At 58.2% G+C, this 19,630-nt stretch overlaps 2 protein-coding genes across 5 annotated transcripts in view; both read right to left on the bottom strand.

Moving 5' to 3' along the window:
* Positions 1-17,151, bottom strand: part of Igsf21 (immunoglobin superfamily member 21) — a 206,051-nt gene extending 188,900 nt beyond the window's left edge. The window contains exon 1 of one of the 3 annotated variants that reach the window (XM_063235612.1): positions 16,902-17,151. In XM_063235612.1, the coding sequence (XP_063091682.1) occupies positions 16,902-17,136 (235 nt within the window). In that variant the 5' untranslated portion in view covers positions 17,137-17,151. Of the gene's footprint in view, positions 1-16,216; positions 16,424-16,901 lie in introns of those variants that run through there. The other 2 variants (XM_063235613.1, XM_063235614.1) reach the window with 2 other exon arrangements.
* On the bottom strand, positions 472-14,487 carry LOC111757203 (uncharacterized). 2 transcript variants are annotated; one of them, XM_063235615.1, is made up of 3 exons: positions 13,596-14,487; positions 7,105-7,263; positions 472-717 (listed from the first exon to the last, which is right to left on the bottom strand). In XM_063235615.1, the coding sequence occupies exons 1-3, from the start codon at positions 13,911-13,913 to the stop codon at positions 475-477; spliced, it is 720 nt and encodes a 239-aa protein (XP_063091685.1). In that variant the 5' UTR covers positions 13,914-14,487; the 3' UTR covers positions 472-474. The 2 variants fall into 2 exon arrangements, with proteins under 2 accessions (XP_063091685.1, XP_063091686.1); XM_063235616.1 differs by lacking the exon at positions 472-717 and adding an exon at positions 6,399-6,602.
* Positions 17,152-19,630: the final 2,479 nt, after the last annotated feature.

Genomic DNA, 19,630 nt, shown 5'->3' with positions numbered 1-19,630 from the left:
AGCATTGACCCAGGGCCTGCCATGGCCTCCCGGCTGGCCTCTTCTACCTAGAGGAAGGGGAGGGCTGCTTCTCCAGTAGAAATATCTGGATTCCAGGGCTTCTGGCGGCTGCCAGACTGAGACACCACTGCGGAGAGCAAAGCTACTCGTGCCTGTGGTCACCAGGGCATCGGATGTGAGCAGCGCGAGGGGACCTCAGCTTGGTCCTGCTTCCCACAGAGCACACGAGGAGCTCACGCACGCAGGATGAGGGCGAGTGCCATGCTGGGTAACTCTGGTCTCCAGCTCCACCTCTCTGAGCAGCCCCCCAGGGAGCTGCGGGAGCACATGGAGGTCACCCGCAGGGTCCCCTTCTTCCCCTGGGTGCCTGCTCCCCCGCTGAGCCACTGCTCTGAGGGCAGGGTGGGGACAGCGGCAGCTGTGTGAGCCAGGGCCAGCACAGGTGCTTTTAATAAAATGTAACAAAGCGTGTGATCATAAAATATCTTCTTTAATTCCAGGCTCCCCGGGGGGTGGGGCAGCCTTCAGCCGGAAGTGGAGAAGGGCTCTCGGGGCCCAGGGAGGTCCGTGTCCTCCCCGATCGGGGATGTGTGGCCCCCCGAGACTTCCAGACAGAAGGTGGCAGGAATCAGCAGCTCTGGTCCCCGATGTGTCCCCTCCTGCTGGTGGCCTGGGATAATTCACTGGTCCCTCAGTGGGTGGCCTCAGTTTCTCTGCCTGTAGACGAAGGAGGGTGGACCCTAAACAGAAAAGCCTGGGATCCCTCTCCAGCGCCCCCGTCCATTTCCAAATGCTGTCCTTGGCTGTTGCACCCCCACCCCCACCCCCGAAGGAGCCCAGCCAGTAAAAACAGGTAAGGAGGGACCTTGGCTTGATTGGAGGAAAAGGGACCCTTTGATTATCATCTTGACCCACATTCCTATCTCCCAAAGTGACCTGGGGGTTCTCCAAAGGGAAACTGGGGTGCCAAGGAATACAGTTGAAAACCCTGGGGTGACCAGCTCTTCCCATCGTGCAAGGTCCTGTTCACCTCCCAGAACCTCATTTGAGTCTGGCCCGATGGTCGATACCCAACAGTCTTCTGGTTCTCACCACCCAACATTGATTAGGGTGATTCTGTTGTGTGTTTGCATCCTGCGGCTGGCACACAGTACTCTGCTATTGCTCCTTCCAGCCTATCTGCGGCACAGGTGTCAGATCAGTGTTTGTTGAATGAATGAATGAACAGGTACACCAAAGAAGGAAGGAAGGAATTCTCTCTCAGATGGGCGTCGCTCCACTAGACCCACTGGCCCATTCAGCACTCAAGCTGGCTCTTGAGAACCTCCTCCAGGCCCCCAGCTCTGGGATGGCAGCGACGGTCCTGCTGCAGACCCAGGTTAGATCCTACCAGTGCCTGCTCGGCCCCGGGGCATGCGTCTCTGCCCCATGGTGCTGTGAACACGGCAGGAGCTCAGGAGACATCTGTGCCAGGCGCCATCGGAGGAGACCAGAGCCATGAGGAAGGTGCCACTGTTCTGCCCGGAACCACGAGTCCCCAGGCTCACATGCTGAAGGCTTTGGGAAGGTGGATGGACCAGGGAAGAGCAAGGTCATCACAGGAGGTGATGGACACAGGAGGGAGACCTAGAAGGTGACAGGGATTCTATCTGTCCCCAGCTCCCTGCCCTCTGGCCCTTCTGCACACAGCTCTCTACTTCTGGACACCATGCGGCAATAGCTTCACTCTGCCTCTCCTTCTGCCAAGATGCTCTGCCTCCCCAAGGCTCAGAAATCAGGCAGCCAGCTGACCACGCACTGAAACCTCTGAAATCCCGAGCCAAAATAAACCTTCCTTCCTTTAAGTCATTTGTCTCAGGTACTTTGTCACAGTGACAAAAGCTGACTACTACAGCTGACTGACATGGGAGGAGGTAAGTTTTAGCAGGGGGACAGTATGTGCAAAGGTCCTGGGGCAGCACAAAGCAAAGGGTGGGCAGTGTTCTTTGTCCAGGTTTGTGTCCCCAGTGGGCACCCTCGCTAGGCCTCCATCCTCATTCTTCCTAGAATGCTGAATGATGGCTTTTCTGAGGCCACACTGGAGTTCCAGAGGGAGGGAGGCTGGCTGCAGACCCTCCCCTTGAGTTCCTTTTCCTTGAAGCATCACCATAAACCACATCCCCTGGCCACCTGCACACCCACCAAGCCCCATGCTGCACTAAATATAACCACTGCATCTGCCTCTCTGTCTCCTTTCCAAGGGAAACAGCACTGTTTAAGTAAAGCCCTTTAAATTTTAAAAAGCTGGGTTGCATGCTCTCTGCAGGAAGCTTTTAGCAGCACGGTGGAAAGAAATAATAATAATAATGAGACCAGAGACAACAGCACACAGTGAGCTGTCGCCAGAACTGCAGGGCAGCAAGGGACAGGCCTGGAGCCTTCCACGGCTGCCGAGGCACTGGGGCCAGAGCCGGGAGTCCCCACCAGCCACGGAGACACAGGATGCGAGCACAGAGGCCACGTTAGAAGGGACAGAAAGCACGAGAAACAGGTCAAACGGCTTCAAAACTCAGCACGTCACCCCCAAGCTGTGCCACCTGAGCAGGAGCCTCGGCCTCTCTGGACTGCGTGGCCTTCTTTGCAAAACAGAACTGGCAGCATGCCCCTGCCTGCAGGGTCCGTGAAGATGTGAGCGGAAGTCAGCGTGGACGTGGGCGGGAGCTGTCGCCTCGCCTGCTGCACACCGCACAGCGGTGCTCGCTCGGTGAAGACCCGGACGGCCGACTCGGCCACGCCCCTCCTCGGTCCTGGGCGGCACAGAGCTCGGGCTCGGAGGGCATCTTGCAAAGATCAACCTAGATGCACAGTGTCTCTGCCTCCTGCCCAAAGCCCTGCCCCTCGGCCCCCATCTGCGTGGCACACGGGCACCCGCAGCCTCTATAGCAGGAAAAGGGCCTCCATCTCCCCAGGGTGGGGCCAGGCTGCCAAGAGGCAGCACCAGCCTACATCCAATAAATGCACCTGACCAGTCTCCCAGGTCACCTCCTGCCCCCCTTCTTTCCTGCAGCGCACACACCCTGCACCTCTGCCTTTATGCCCTCCAGATGCCCCAGCCTTTTTCCAGCCTGTGAACCTTTGTCCTTGCAGCTACCTCCTCCCAGAATCCCTCTGGCAAACTCCTATGCATCCTTTACTGCCCAGTCACGTGCCATCCTTTCAGTTCACTGGCTTATTGGTGAAGGCCCAGCCTGGTACTCAGGCCAGCCCCAGCAGTGAACAGCTGCTGAGTAGCATTAAAAGACCACATCTGGGGAATGAACGATTATCAACGGGGTTATTGGAGTCAGATTTTGAGTGACTCTGAGGCTGGAGCCTTGTAGGCACTGTGGTGCTGTCCGAGGTCCTGACAGGGTGATGCACAGCGGACTAGGGAAAGCTCCTTACAAATTTAGTCACTGGGGCCTCTTAATGGGACCTGAGAGGGACAGACAGTCAGCACAATAGCCCCACAGGTTATTCCTGTGTGCAAGGGAAACTCAAACAAGAAGGAACCAATTTGAACTCAACGTTCAGAAAATGATGTGCATAACAGTAGGGTGGACATAGTTACAATAAAGGCCGGAAGGAGGGATCAGAGTGTGACACGCCCACCCCATCACGGCTGTTCTGGAGACACAGTGCCCCGCCCAAGGAGGCTGACACAGCACCAGTGTTACGACAGGGACCAGCAGCCAGGACGAGTGGAGGGCCAGCCTGCAGAACGCCGGAAAGCAGATCCTCATCAGAGTCAATTTCTACAGTAAGGTAGCAAAAAGGGGCCAACATGGTCACAGAGAGCCAGGCGAGCTGTTGGTGGCAATTTTCCCAAGGAATATTGATCCCCAGTAGGCATCTGTCCCTCCCACAGGGCCACGGCCACCACGCTTGTAGGAAAGGCTGTGATCAAGCTGCGGGAGGCAGGGCACACGGCAGGGCTGGCAGAGGGGACAGATGGCATGCTGGGGAGGGGAAGGGGCACTCCATCGTGCCCAGGGCACATCAGAGAATGAGCCAGGGAAGAAATTGCCACTAGGATTTGTCATGGCAATTTGAGCCAAGCTGAATACGTAGGCGCCTCATAAATTTCAACTAGCAAAATTAGTCCTCATCAAAGTCAATTTGAACTGTCAGGTAGATGGGAAAAAGCACCAGACAAAGAAAAACAGGGTCAACAGGAAAGCCAGCTCTGCCGATTTGGAAGCTGGGAGCTGAGAGGACCCTCGTGCACATTTTCCCAAGGAAAATTTATCTCCATTTAGAAGCCAGCTACTCCCTGAACTCCAGCTACTCCTCAATGCGAAGATCCCTCTAACTGTGATGGATGAGAAGCCGGCAGTCTAAAGCACTGGTCTCCTCCCTGCCCCAGCCCCAGCAGGCACAGAGGAGCCCTCCCCTCCTGAAGAGTAGCTGATGTCTAGGGAGTAGCTGCTTCCCACACGGGCGGAGCAGGTGACACCCGTTCCTGACGGGGATGCATGCGCTAGGAGGTGGTAGGATGGGAGGAAAGATGGCCTAAATGGGCCCAAGGAGAAAGAACATCTCTGTGGGAAATAGGGTAGAAAATAGACTGGGGAATGACGAATCGGTGTGCCCTGGGGTGAAGTGATCAATCAGTGAGACAGACCAGGAAGCGAGGGAGGAGCAGGCACCATGTCACTGAAGACACTGGAGAAGGAACCACACATGCAGAGGTCACTACTGCCCAGGGCGGAACCCTGGTGCAAACACACAGTGATCCCCCGCATGGCCAGTGAGATGGGTGGACTGTGAAAGGCCAGGTCCACCCTCTCCTAAAGCCCAGACTCCAACGTGGCTTCACAGAACACAGCAGTGCATGCAGGAGCGGCCCCAGGAGTGGGCAGCCGGGGTTAGGGTTAGCTGGAGTCCTGAGCATCGTGCATTGTCCACTAGGCACAGAGCGGGCTCCTCCCCGTATCAATGGGGAAACTGAGGCTTGGCGAGCTGGTCTAGATCTCTGCCACGTGCACCCTCCCCCTTTGCCACCTGCTGTGTGCCTTCAAAGGTGACCTGCAGGGACTTCCCAAGGAGGTGCCCAGAAGTGCCTCACCAGCAGGAAGAGGGTGACACTGGGTAATTCTCTCTCCAGCTCCCTGCTGGATCCCCAGGGATTGGTTGCATCTCTCACTCAGAGGTGCCATGCAGCACAGCCTGCCTTCTGGTCCCAGCTACCAGGGTCCCCTCCCACATTCCCAGGGGCTGGGTCCCTGGACCCAAGGCCTTCCCTAGACTCTCCAGGGTGCTCACCACTGCCTGCTGGAACCTGATCCTGAGGGCACATGGACTGGTCCCCAAATCACAGAACTTACACATGGCATCCCTGAAATTCAAGCCATGCTCTGTACCCCACAGAATCCCACTGTTCCATCCAGATCGGGTAACTAACTGCAGACGCCCACAGCCACCACTCCACAGAGCAGCCATCTATATGCGTCTCCTGATTCTCTTGTACTTTTTTCTTTGACTCATTATTTACTTAAATTAAGCACTTTTAAGGACAGAGAGAATGTAAATCACCTCCCCAAGTGGCAAACCAGTGTCACCTGCCTCAAACCGAGGGTGACTGAGACATAATTGCAATAGAAACACCATGTAAGCTTGCTCCCTGCCACTGTGGAAGGCCTGTGGCTCAAGCTTGGAAGAAGAAACCCACAAGTGACAGAAGGCATCAAAGACATTGTTAGGATTTCAATATGAGGGGTCCCCCCCAAAGACTCATGCACTGATGCCTGATCCCCATCCAGCACTGTTCAGGAGTGTCAACCAATGAGGTGACAGGCACCAGGGCGCTGGCCTCATACTGGACAGATCCATGGACAAATTCATGTTGAATGTGCTGTTAGGAGGATGGGCCCAGGCGAGGGAAAAATAGTTCACTGGGGGCGTGGCTTTGGGGGTTACATCTGGTCCCCAGCCTCCTCCTCCTCCTCCTCTCTCTTTGGTTCCCTCTCTATCTGCTTCTTGGCTGCCATCAAGTGAGCAGCTGCCATGATGTCTGCGCTTCGGAGCTAGCGGCCATGGACTGGACCCTCCGCAACCAGGAGCCGTAATAAACCTCTCCTCCTTTCCGCTGTGAATGTCAAGTGTTTATTGCAGTAATGCAAAGATAATGCAGACCTGATAGCATCAGCCTGAGGCTTTCTCTCTGGGTTTGCAAAGACAACCTGAGAAGGACAAGACCCTCCCTCTGCAGTCCCCGTTTACTTCACATCCTGCCTGGGAGGAAGGTGACCCCAGACCCGGGTCATCCTTGAACTTCCTGCAGAGGTGGCAGTGCCATCTACACCACCCAACGCAGCAGCCGCTGGCCTTGAGTGGCCAGAAGACACTGGCACTGTGCCCAGTTTGATTGAGAAACTGGATTTTGTTGAAACCGAGGCACTTTATTTCATTGTAATTTAAATATCAATAGTCACACGGGGCAGGTACTGAGCAGGTGGGCAGCCCTAGGCTGTAAGCCCCACGAGGGCGGACCTTGCCCGTTCATCCTCCTCCCATCTCCAAACCCTCCCCAGTGTCTGGCTTGCAGGAAGTAGGCAATAAATATCTGCTCCACAAAGGAAGGACTGAAAGAAAGAAGGAAGAGAGAAGGGAAGGAGAGAGTGAGAGAGAGAGGGGGGAGTTATTGTCCTCTCTTTTGAAGTAAGAAGTCGGTCTCTGCCATCCAGACTGTGCTGGGCACCATGGCTCTGCCCCATGAGGTAACCCTGACCTCCCAGCAAGGCACTGAGCTCTCTTCCCCAGCCACCTCGAGCTCCCCAGCCAAGGCACAGGCGCCCGGCCCTGGAATCTGCCTCCTAATGCCTCTTCCCCTCCAAGCCGAGCTGCGACCCACTTTCCTGCGCAGAAGGGAACAAAGAAGCCTTTGTGATGTGGCGGCCTTCACGGCCCCCACCTCACTTCTTCAGCCCCTGTCTGGGACATTAGGTGCTGGGTGACAATTAGGAAAGCAGATCTGCCTCGGTGGAGCCAGACACCTGGCCGTGTGCTACTGCAGGGCCTGAATTCCCACCGGACACAAATCTGAACGCCGGCTAGGGCTGCTGCAGCTCCCCACCCTCTGGTTACCTCGGCCTGGCACTGCCCATCCAGGCCAGCCCAGTACAGCTCCCCAGTAGATGCCAGGGCAGCGCTGATGTCAGAATGATTTCCTTTGGGGGTGCCAGGCAGATGGTGGGAGCACCCACAGTTGGTGGCAACTAAGCTCATCAAAGGCACAGGGTGTCTCTGCAGAAAGAGAAAGGAAAGGGCAAAGGGAAGAGCTTGGCAGAGGGGCGGAAGCCGGATGGCTCAGCTGCCTCTCCCTGTGACTCTGGGCTGCTCCCTGCTGGAGCATCGCCAGGGCCCCACCCCATTCTGAAAGACCCCAGTGCTCCCGAGCAAGCAGAGCCCTGGCCTGGGGCTGGGGACTTTGAGGGAGAACACCCACCCCTGTATCCTGCTGGATGGGTGCAACAAAGGTGAGTTGCTTCCCTCTCTGGCCTCAGTTTTTCTACCTTTAAAATGGGGAGGAAGACGGTGCAGATAATCTGTCTGCTCCTTCTGGCTCTGATGCTCTATAATTCCCTGGGTTTAGGATTCTGAAGTTCCCCAGGCACTGGGGGAACAGGACGGGGTGCATTCACCACAATAGGGACACCACACAACATTCTAAAGCAGCCCCCACTTTTCAAGCCACTGCCATGTGCCAGGCACTGTTCTTGAGGATCCCTTTGCTGGCTGATTCACCCCTCCCAGCAGCCTCTTCCCACATGAAAAGATGCATGCACAGCTGGGGAAACCGAGGCAGAAAGCAATGAACAGAGGTTTTGAGTTCACACATGGAACAAGCGGTGGAGACGGGATTCAGACCCTGGTCAAACCCCAGAGCCTACACCTGCCGGGCATCTGGAACTTCTTCCCGGAAGGGCATCCTCTTGGCCATCACTCTTGGCCCCAAACCAAGGCACATGCTCTGGCTGGGGCAGCTGCATTCCTGACTGGGCGGTCTTGGCAGGGCCTGGCAGAGGCCTGGCTTTCTTTCTGGGCCGTGGCTGGGAGACATCTTCAAAATATTTCTTCCTCTGAGCAACCACATATCACCCTATGGAGGTTCCAAAGTTTTCAGACTCAGGCAGCCCAGAGAAGCCAAATAAATATTTCGGGATCACTGTTCTCCTCCCTTCAATGGCTCCCCAGGCCCAGGGCCCTAACAGGCAGGCACACAGGCCTCCGCCAGCTGCTCCACCCCGCTTCCCGACACCTCAGTGAGAACCAGGCTTCTAGCGGGCCGGGCCGCTGCCTCACTGGGTCAGCCCTGCAAGCTCATGGAATGTTCTCACCCTTCCAGGACCTGGAACATGCTGTCCCCTGCCTGGGACCCCTCGGAGCCTTGGTCATCCACGCCCTGTGCTCCCTGTAGATTCCTGCATTGGCCAAATAATCACACATAGTCATTATGGTTCTCGAGTGGCTTTGTCCTGTGGGGCTGCAGATGACCAGGAGTCCTTGACGGAGACGCCACCCAGCCACACTCAGGTTGGAGCAGCTGCCCCATGAATGGAAGAGACTAGATCCCCTGGCCTGGCTCCAACATCAGCATCAGCCTACACAGGACAGGAAGAGTGAGGGTCCCCAGGCCAGCTGGCCCCAGGAAGGGACAGGGCCTACATGGCCCCTCCCCTTTTTTGTGGCCCTGGGATTGAACTCAGGGCCTCCGCACTGAGCCACATCCTACCCCTTTCTATTTAGGGCCTGGGTCTCACTAAGTCACTAAATAGCCCGCACTGGATTCTAGCTTTTGGTCCTCCTGCCTCGGCCTCTCACAGGCTGGGCCTTCGGCTGGGCATCACTGAACCCGGCTCCCCACCTCTTTCTAAAAGATGAGGTAGTGACTTGCCCAAGTATATTGAGCTAGGAAGCAGTGAGCTCCTTGGATCCGGTTCAGGTGAAACCCAGGCTGTGTGCCCGAGCTGGGGCAGAGGAAGGGCTGCATACCGGGCCGCGCTGCCAAACATCTAGCAGCCGTTCTGCGGGGAGCCCCGACTGGCAGTGCCACTGGCAACCCGTGGGGTAATACATATTCCCGGGGTCAGTTTCATGCTAGCAACAGGGTGAACTCAGAGTTGGGAAGAGATGTGCAAACCGAAGCGTGGCATGGCTCCAGAGGGACAGGTGACCTCAGGCAAGTCACACGACATCCGTAAGCCCCAGAGCCTCCTCTATGAACTGTAGCCTGTGCTGCCTTCTGAGTGGCGGGCTCCGGGGGGAGCAAATATGATGTAGCATGAACATAACTAGCACAGGGGAGGGGACGTGGGGACCACCCCGTGGATGTATGTCTGTCCCTCCTCTCCCTAATCCCCTCCAAGGGGAGTCCTGAGAGGACAGGCAGCCCCTTGGTCTTCCCAACACCTCCACTGCTGGCTTGTCCCCAGATGCCAGCTAGCGTGCCAGTGTGAGCGACACTGACGGACGGAGATAGATGGACAGGTTCTCACACGTGAAGCACTTCCAGAGGTGACAGAGCAGGGCCAGGGAACACAGAACCTCGGCTCCATCTTTCATTCACTTAACAAACACATTTTGAGGGTCTCTGCTCAGAGCCAGAGCTGGCAGCAGAGCTGGGGTGCAAGGATGTCCACCCTCAAGAGGTCTGCTCAGGACAGAGACGGACACAGGACACCTCCTGCCCTCTGAAGGAGGGAGACTGGCAGGGAGACTCACAGGGAGCCGGAGACTGAGCTGGCTGTGGGCAGACGCCTGCTCTGGAGCCAAGGAAGGGCGGAAGTGGGGGAGGAGGAATAGGACAGGGGAGCAAGGCCAGGATCCTCTGCACAGGCGGATCTGTGGGGCCGGGAGAGGCTGGGCTCTGCTGTCCTGTCTGGGTGGCCACGGACACACCAGTGTCCTTACCTGCAACCTGCGGCTACAGTCCCCTTGGCAGGCAGAGGTCTACAGGGAAGGAGACAGTGATGGGCTCAGACTGCACCTTTGCCAGTCCAAGTTCCCTGAGCAGTGAGCTCATGGGTGCTGGCCTATGTCACCTCAGTCCCCTGGGGCTGCCTGCAGCATTTAATGGGCTGGGGAGGGAAGACCGTGAGCTTGCAGCCACAAAGCCCAGGGCCCATCCCAGCCAATGCCTATGGCCCTCCTTCCATCTCCCCAGCCTCAGTTTCCCTCCTCCAACCAATGGGTGCAAGGCTAGCTGCCTTCCTGTTCCCATGAGGCCTGTATGGGATGACAGGTGTCCATTCTCAAGTGCTACTGGTAGACAGAGGGTCAGGATGTCTGGAGGTGATGTGTCCACCAGCCTGACATCCAAGACCCTTCAGAGAAAGAGAATGTAGTTCTAGGACTGGGTCTTCACTGCCAGAAGTCCACCTGTGAGTCCAGCCTAAGTTCCGCAAGCTCAGCCCTCTCCTAAACCAGGAGGCACACATCCAAAGGCCATGGGTGGCTCAGCCACCCAAAAAGCCAGCCTGTATGCCACTGCCATTATGTGTTTCAGGAGGAAGTGTCAATGGTGTGCAAAAACAGGGTCTCTGCCTCCATGCAGCAGGGGTGGTGGAGGGAGGGAACCTGAGATCACAGTGTGGCAGGCCCCACCCCACAGATCACAGAGGGAATGACTTGGGTCTCAGGGTGCACTCCACAGCCCCAGCCTCCAGGAAAGGCAGTCACCGGGAGATGGAGTCTCTCGGGGCACAGTCACCTCTAACCAGGCAGCATGCCCTGCCCGGCAACCTGTGTGTCACCAAGAGAGAGGTAACCAGCAGTCAGCACACCCAAGGAACCCGGTGAGCTCTTTCTTTCCAAGCAATCGAAATGATCGCTGGAAAACTCTAACCACAAAGGTGGGGTGAGGGGAGAGTCCTAGCAAGGACCCAAAAACCTGCACTGCTGGTGTCACGGTCGCTCTGAAGTGGCCATGGTTAATGCCAGTACCATCACGGGCACCCATAAGATGCAGCCCAGAGTTGTTGCTGTGATGACTGCTTCCATCTCTTAGCACGGCGGGAGGTGGGTCCCACCTCGGGAAATGGGCAGAGGTCAGTTTCCTGGGGCTCCATCGGCCAGGGGCACTTTCCCCTGGTTCTTTATCTTTTTGGGTCTCTTACAGCACTTAAATTTCAAAGAATATGTGACTTGGGGTGCCTAACCTGCTAGTGCCACCCTCCAAGGCGGTGTGCAGTCTGGGGAGGGGCACCTCTAGGCACATCAAGTCAGAAAGATACCCCTCTCTTCCATGGCTGACTCTCTTGCAGAGGTGACAGCGGCCTGTACCTTTTACACCCCAGCTCCAGCACAGTGCATTTACTGATCTGTCTGTAGAATCCCGAAAGGCTGATTGGTTTTGGTGAACGTGGGCCTCTTCTGCTCCCAGATCTACTGAGGGTGCAAAGTGGGATCTCACCACCTTCTCCTTCCTGAGAACACCATCCTGAAGATGGACACCTCCTCAGAGGTGATCTCATGTGTTTCACCATTGCTGACATCTATGGTTATAAATGGAGACAGGGAGGGGGCTGCTGCTGCTGTGTTGTCGTCCTGGGGGACAAGGCAGCTGTCTGTGGACAAACCATCTCAGACCTGAGTTTGAAACCCAGCTCTTTCACCTAGAAAAGATCCTGAGCATTGCTTCTTACAAAAAAAAAAAAGCAGCGGGAAGGGGTGGGGGCAAGGAAGGGGGGAATCAAACATCCACTCATGGTCTTGATGCTGACACTGTCTCTCTCAGGGACGCTCCCTCTCCCCTCTGTACCAATGAGCACACTGAGCAAATCTGCCTCACCTGGGCTTGGGTTGAGAGAAAAATATCCAGTCTGGGGACTGAAGACACTGCAGCTGTCTAGGGGGCACTTCCCGCACCATGAGCTCAGCCTGTTCTCACCAGGAGAGAGCACTGTCCTGTGTTCAGATCCTTGCTCACAGCTTACCGGCAAGGTGCTTGGCCTTCCTGAGCCTCAGTTTCCTTTCCTGCAACACAGGACTCATATTACCTCGAACAGAGCTCAGGAGGGTCAAATGGAACAAGCAAATAACAATGCTCAACTCAATCAGGGGTGGAGACAGAGTCCTTTCCAAACTCTAGGTGAAGAACCAATTACCCACTAATCTAAAGACACTGTGAGGTGGAGCGGGTATTCCCCAGCCATGGCCAGGACCACATTCCCCACATACTACTGTGCCTGGCAGGTCATACACAATCAGCACTTGGTGAATTAATTTCAAGTAGCACTGGGGATGTGGGAGAGGGGTGCAAGGAGCTACGCAAAGCTACTGCCACCCAAGTCATACACCCACGTGGCCCCCAGGGAACCTGGTTATGAGCACTTAGCACCCTTCTCTTGGCTGGTCTTTGAAGTCATGGGTCTGTATGCCACAGAATGAGTAAGTCCCTTAAGCCCTCCATCACCCTCCCCAAAGCCTCTCTCTGTAGGAAGAGTCATTCTAAGAATCAGGGCTGCCACCCCTATCTGGCCATCACATCCTCACCTCTCCCACCCAGCTTGTCCAAAACTTCTCTGAAGCCAGAAAAGAGACCCTCGAAAGAGGGAGCATAAAGAAGCCAGAAGGAGCCTGTGCTCCGTCATTAAACCTCAAAACTGAGGCTCGGTTTCCTCACCTGTAAAGAGAGGCTAGGAATGCGTCTTGCAGCAGGATATGAATGCATCTAGCCGCTGGCTCGACGCATTGCCGCTGAGCCACATAACGGTGGCTACTGAAAAATAAATAAATAAACCCAGCTAGGATATTAAGAAGGGAGCAATCTTAGGTCGTTAAAGAAGATTTGTGCGGGCCTGGGGATCTAACATACTGGCGTAGCGCCTGCCTGGTGAGCGTGAGGGCCTGAGTTTAATTCTCTGTACAAAAAAAAAAAAAAAAAAAAAAAAAATTTGTGTGGAAGGAGCGCCCCTGCGGGTCTCTGCACCTTCCTGGGCCAAAGAGGCTATCATCTTGACATCATCTAGCTAAAGGCATTATTGGGATGTCAGGGGTGGAGGTGAAAATCGGTTCCCTTTAAAAGAGTTCTCTTGATTAAAAAAAAAAGTTTCAGGTCATGTGATCTCAGAGACAGCTCCAGCTACAACATTCTCCGCACTTAAAACACAAAAAATCATTTCAAAACTGCTTGCCTGGAGGAGGTCTGGATCGGGGAGGGGCGGGGTTTAGGCAGGGGGCGGGGCCTCAGGGGCGGGGCCGGGCAGCCCTCTTCCAGGCTCCTGCGGCTGGAGAAGCCCTACGAGCCGGAGTCCCCGCTGGGGAGGAGGCGCGCGGAGAGGATGAAATTGCCAAGTCGTCGCACCTGCTCTCCGCGCGCAGCCCCCGCAGTTTCCGCGCAGCAGCTCCTCAGCAGCTCAGAGCCAGCCCTTCCCTCCCACCCACCTGCTGACTCGGGGCCGCTGGGCGAACCCCGGCAGCGCCCCTCCCCCAAACCCCTGCACCCCCCCCACCCGCACCCCCACCCCCAGCTGCGGCTAGGCCAGGTCCCCACTGGGCCTGCCCACGCTCCGCTCTGGACCGGTAATCCCCCAGGGCCGAGCCTGGCAAGTCCCACACCCAGCGGGGCTCAAGACCTCCAGAAGTGCCTGGCAGGTTCGCTGGGAGCAGAGGAGTGGACAGCACCCCGGGGTTTTCCTCCGGGCGCTGGAAGACCGGAGGTTGTGGGTTTCTCCGCGGGAGAGTCTGGCGCTGGCGAAAGCGGAGCCGCGAGCAGGAACTTCCGGCCCAGCCACTGCCGTGCGCTGCCGGCTCCTTCCTCCCGCCGGTGCTCGCAAGGCCTCCCCGCCCCAAAGTCGCAGACCCCCTGGCTCTGCGATCCAAAGAGGCGCGAGGGGAGGTATGGGGGGGCCTCGTCGAGACCCTCCCGCAGCAGTGCCCGCCATCACCCCCATTGGGCCCGCACGTTTCTGGGTGGCGAATCTGGGCACCCCCTCCCATCGCTTGGAGGCAGCTCCCTGCAGGTGGCCCTGCAAACCCGGGCCAGGTGCACCGCTCGCGGCCACTTCCCGGGAGGGCGCCCTCCTCCGGCACAGCCCGCCTCTTGCGTCTCGCAGGGACTCTTCTCTTATCGCCACCCCAACGTGAACAGAGGTTGGAGGAGGAAGGGTACCCCACCCTCCTGCGCTCCCCACTCCTCTGCGGCTCCAGACCTCCCCCTGCGCCGCAGGCAAGGAAAGTTTCCCGTCCGCGATCAGGGTCTGCGCCGCTCCTTGACCCACAGCTGCCCGCCTCCAAGGCTACAGGGCTCCCCCAGCCCAGACCCGCGTAACAGCGCCCGAAGCCCCCTCCCATAGCCTGCAGAGGCGGGAGAGGGGACAGTGGCGCCAGGACGTCGCCAGCTTTCCGCTGCCCAGCAGCCAGGCGAAGGCAGCTCTAGGATTCCCCGGAGAGCTCGCGGGGTGGGGTCCTAGAGCAGTCAAGGGTTCCTACCCAGCTCTGCTTGGTCCCCGCCCCCAGCCCTGCCGCGTTTTTCGGTCCTGCGCATTTGGGGGTAAAGGGGTGCTCCCTCCTATCCCCAACCCCCAACCCCGCTCCCTACAATGTCCAGGTGAGGGCTCCAGTGCGTTTCAACAAAGCCCAGCGCCCTTTCCATAGCGGCGGAACCGGAGATTCCCCCCCCCCATATAATCGTCCCCTCTACAGGCATCCAGCAAAGGAAGCCCTCACCCCAAAGTTGGGGGAGGTTTTTATCCACTTTTAGAAAGATTTTGATCCACTTAAAAGTGGGGAGGGGGTGCAAAGTACAGGGCTAGCATTCCGGGGTGGCTCCAACCCCTCCCCCTCTCCGCCAATAGGACCAGCTTCCCGTTTCAAATTCTGCAGCTGCTCGCAGCCACAGACCCAGCACTCTCCAAAGCCTCCGGGGTAAAAGGGGGTGAGGTTACAGTACAGAGGTTCTTCCCTCTCGGCAATCACTCGCAGCTAGCTAGGCACTTCCCAAAGGGAACTGAGATGTGGCAGAGCTCAGAGCTGAACCCCCACCTCCACCACCCTGCTGGGATAGGGGCCCGAGGCCCTAGGAGTCCAGTGGACACTTTGGAACACACACCCCACCACCGGCACCACCTCCTCTGCAAAGTTGGGCTCTGATCCCAGCATAGCTGGCTCTGGGCATCCCGGGTAGCCACACAGCTTAGATGGGGACCAGGATGCCCGAGCTTTTGGAATCCTTGCCCAGGGCTCTCTTCTGGTCCTCTTCCTCTATCAGGGCTTGTAGGTTTCACTGCTGTTCTGTTCCTTGCTCTAAATGTGCCCGTGTCCCCGGGTTTGGCAGTGCCAGCACTGAAGACACACCAGACAGCAGTGCTAGCCCGGAGGCCCCAGGCAGCCTCAGACCCTGCACCCTGGGGCTGCAGAGCCGCCAATAGTTCCAGATCAGCGGGCAGCCCCGAGCCCCAGCCTGCTTCCAGCTGGCTCAGCTTAGCTGCTGACCAGGTCCACGTGTGACACACCCACCCCGAAGCCACTCTCCCTTCCACCCTCCCCTGCTCACACAGAGCACACACTCCCAGCCCAACACGCATGGAGACCCCAGCACCCTTGCACCTCCACACATCCCAGCTGGGCACAGCTGTGGCCTGTCACAGTCCCACCTCCTGCGCACGTAGAAGGACTGTCCTCCACTGTCACATACCCTAAGAGGCATGCACACTTGGGACACGCGTGGAACGCCACACCTTACACCCCACCCGTTACTGCACTCACGCACACGGCGACAGGAGCTCACACACTTCACACCCTCATGAAGAAGCTGGCACTGGCTAGCACCCCTCCACACTCGGCTCTCCTCTTTCACACACCCTTCGCTAACTGATCTAGACACTCCAGCACCGCTGTGACACTCACGCAGACCCACACCATCTCCACACCCGCGCGCGCACACATACACGCCTCTAAATTCACTCCTTTCCACACACGGCTCCTTCCCGGACACTCTTACAGGCGCAACAAAGACACACGCTGGCGCCACACACACACACACACACACGCACACGCACACGCACACACACACGCACACACACTGGCACAAACCCGCCGGCGCTCTCTCCAAAAGCACGGCCCCCACCCCCGCCGCCGCGCCGAGCCAACCAGCTGCACAGCCTCGCGCGCCAGGACGGGGCTCGGACCCCAGCCTCTCGAGCCACCCGGCCCGCGCCCTTCCCCGCGTGCGTCCCCGCCGCGCGCCCGCACTCACCGCGCGCCAGGTCCAGGATCGCGGCAAGCAGCAGGCAGACGCCGCCGCGGAGGCTCGGGGCGGCTCGCATGGTGCCCGGCGGCTGGCGGCGGAGGCGGCGGGCGGCTGGGCTGGAGGGGGAGGCGGGCGGCGGGTCCCCTCGCCATGGGCTCAGGCGCGCTCGTGCCTCCGGCCGCGGGCCGAGGCGGAGATGGGCAGCCCGGGGCGCCGCGGGGGCGCCCCCATGCCGCCGCGGCCGAGCCCTGGGCGCCGGGCTCGACTCGCCTCGGGCTGTGCGGGGCGCTGCGACCCTCGCGGTCCGGGCGTCCTCGGAGCGCGCGGTGGCTCCGGCTCCTCGCTGCGCACGGCGCCCACCGCGGCCCGGAGTCCGATCGGCGGCGGCGGCGGCGGAGTTTGGAGCGGAACCGCGCGCTGCCTCGCGCTCGCCTCTGCCGGCCGCGGGAGCGCCCCCTCCCCGCGCTCCTCGCCCCTCCTCCGCTCCCGCCCCCCGCCCGCCCTCCCCGGCCGCGCTCTCCGCTGTATTATACAGACTTCTCTTTAATCCTTCTGGGCTGTTCGGCTCTCGTCCGCTAAGCCGATTTATTGCAGGAAGGAGAGCTCGCCCCCTTTCCCTCCTCCTGCTCCCATGTCCCTTGTCCCCTGCCCTCCCTCCCCACCCCGAGATCTCCCCTCTCCCACAACTCACGGCTTGCTGGCTGCCTCTGGCTTCCTCCCCCTCCCCCAGGTGACTGGCCCTCCGGAGGCCGCGCTCCATCTGGCCCCCTCCATCCAGCCCGGGCCCCGGGCCACCCCTGCCCCAGCCTCTCTCCTGTCTCCTGCTGAGAGCCGGCAGGCAGGGTGTGGCTCCGGGGTACAGTCCTGCCAGGTGTGCAGGGTCCAGGGGCTTCAGCGCACGGCTGCCGCCTCCCGCAGGACCCCATGGGAGTGGGCTCTGTTCTTTTCTTCCCGAGAACAGCCACCTCCTTGGACCTAGCCGGGAAAGGCAGAGAACAAGCCTTCGCCCTTTTGTCCGTCCTGATGCCTGCCTCATCCGGCGCATAAGTGGAGCAGGGGGACACTGAGGCTCATCATCTTCTCCCACGGTCACCGCCGCACCCCAGGCAGGCACCTCTGAGCCTGGCCCTGCTGCGGGAGGTGGGGGGTGGAGAAGGGACCTGAAAAGGTACCCTGGCCTTTGGGGCTCACCGGGTTGGGCTCAGGTAGGGAAATCGAGGTATTGAATTTCAGTGTCCCTGGGGATGAGGAGATAGACTGGGCAGACCCAGAAGGGCCAGCACAGCCATGGATCAGATCCCCTGACCCAGCTGTCCCAGCTCTGCAAGGTTACAGCAGGCTGCTCTGCTTACCCTGGCGGGCAATGGGTACATCGCCAGTTCCCTCGGGCAGCCCTTGGGAATTCGGGGTGTGGCGGAGAGGGGCTGACGGTGAGAGCCCTGGGGAGTGGTGCCCCGTGGCACGGAGCTGCTCCTGCCTGTACACACCCGCCCCATCTCAGCCCTTAGCCTCCCAGGGCAGCGGCCTGCAGCTCAGCCTGCTTGCACGCCCCGCCCCAGGAAAGGAGCGATTTGCATTTATGAAGATCTGAAAGCATACGTTCACCTGACAGGCTTTAGAATGATCCTCTCAGAAAATAATAATAATGATCGTAATAAACCCTTATAAATAGGTGTTTGATTACAGTTTGTCCCTACGTGGGTATTTTTTTTTTTTTCCTGAATCAGGCTAATTGGTTGCCAGGCTGATTGGGCCGGATATGGCTTGCATGCTAGAGTCTCAGGCTTTCTCCTCCCTTTGGCTGGCTCTTCTTTGCCCCCCATCCCACCCCAGTCTTCTTCTTCTAGATGCCGAGGGTTGGCTTGAGTTCACCCCTTGTCTCCCTCTTTCTGGACTGACTCAGCCACATGTTGGGGTACAGTCTCCCATATGCTGCCTCCTGCCTTCCCCTCTCCACTTCTAGCCTGGGAAAATGCCAGCAGAACCAAAATCCCGTCACATTTTCAAGCTCGATGGGCAAGGGGCTCCCTGGCCTGGCCGAGGCTCTGCAGGTGGATGCGTTGGGGCACCCTGCTCTCAGAGCCCAGCTGCACAGCAGACGTGGCCAGGCAGGTGGGCAGGCAGATGAACCTGATGGGCCCCTGGCTGTACTCACTGCATCGGAGTGCTGCCATCGGAGGGGAGGTCAGGGAGTAATGGAATTCCAGCCCCCTGTACTTGGGGGGTGCTTTCTCCCACCCCTAGTTCATACTAGCTGGGAAAGGAGCCCCCAGGAGAGGAAGAGGAGCTAGGGAGTTGTCTCTGTAATGCTCTTTGTGTATGAGGTCTGGGGAGAGGCAAGGAGGAAAGAAAGCGTGATAACAGTTGGGCTTTTAGGTCCAATATTTGGGCCTGGCATATGGTGACTTCGACTCTCTGTCAGCCCCAGGACCTTTGCACCACCATACTCTTTTTAATATTGTTCTATATTAAAAATACTGGCTCTCCTAGCCAGGGGCACATAGCAGGCCCTCAATTTTAACCGGTGAGTGGCTGCACCAATGAATCAATGAGTGCATGCATCTGAGCACAAGGTTGGTGCTTGGTAGGTTAGCGGGCAGCCGGTGGCAGTGAACCTGGTCAGACAATGTGTCTGCACCCACCAGGGAGAAGCCGGCAGTCTGCCCAGGGTCACAGGTGGTTTTCCCAGAAGGGGCGTGGCTGCCACCCACGCATCTGTTACTGTAATTACAAACAGCAAGGCTCCTAGCTGTGCTGCTCCCCTAGCCCCCCGCTAGCCCTCCAGCCCCTGTTCCACATCACACAGCTTTGCAGCGCTTCCTTATGCATCAGAGAAAGGTGTCTCTGGAGCACAGAGAGCTGCAGTCAGCAGAGGCCACAGGGTGACTTAACCAGAGGAAAAGGTCACCCGGGCAGCTCTGAGCTTTTAATTTGCCTATCATTCCCTGATTCCGGTCTCCTAACAGATTGGCCGCCTGAGGCAGGGCTCCCATTTTTCTGTCCTGACACTCAGACCTATGAGTGACAGGAGGACGTGCCTCTTCCCTGGGCGCTGGACCAGCAGGAGCCCTGGGCCTCAGGTGGCCAGTGGCTGTAGTGGCTGCTGACTGCCCTCAGCCTCCGTGTCCATGATGCTGACCCAGACTCCGCCGACAGAGGGCGCTACTGCACAAAGCAAGCGTCCCCTACCCTCCTCCAAGGAGCATCCCTAGAGGTCAAAGGGGGCGGTGTGCGACCTCTAGCTGGCTTCTTTGTGGGAGAGGGCAGAGATGCAGCAGAACACCACTGCCTGTCCCTCGCTGGCTTCCCAGGAGGTGGGATTCTCCAGTTTGGGGAAAGCCACTGGTGGGGCTTGAGAATTATTACCAGGAGTATCAGGCATTTATGCAAGTGCTTCTCTGTGCCAGGGACCGTTATTGA

This window comes from Cavia porcellus, unplaced genomic scaffold (assembly GCF_034190915.1).
Source record: "Cavia porcellus strain 051 isolate PalLab524CR breed Dunkin Hartley unplaced genomic scaffold, mCavPor4.1 scaffold_25, whole genome shotgun sequence".
Taxonomy (NCBI): Eukaryota; Metazoa; Chordata; class Mammalia; order Rodentia; family Caviidae; genus Cavia; species Cavia porcellus.
The sequence above is the reverse complement of the archived record's forward strand: the minus strand, read 5'-3'. Positions and strand labels throughout refer to the sequence as shown.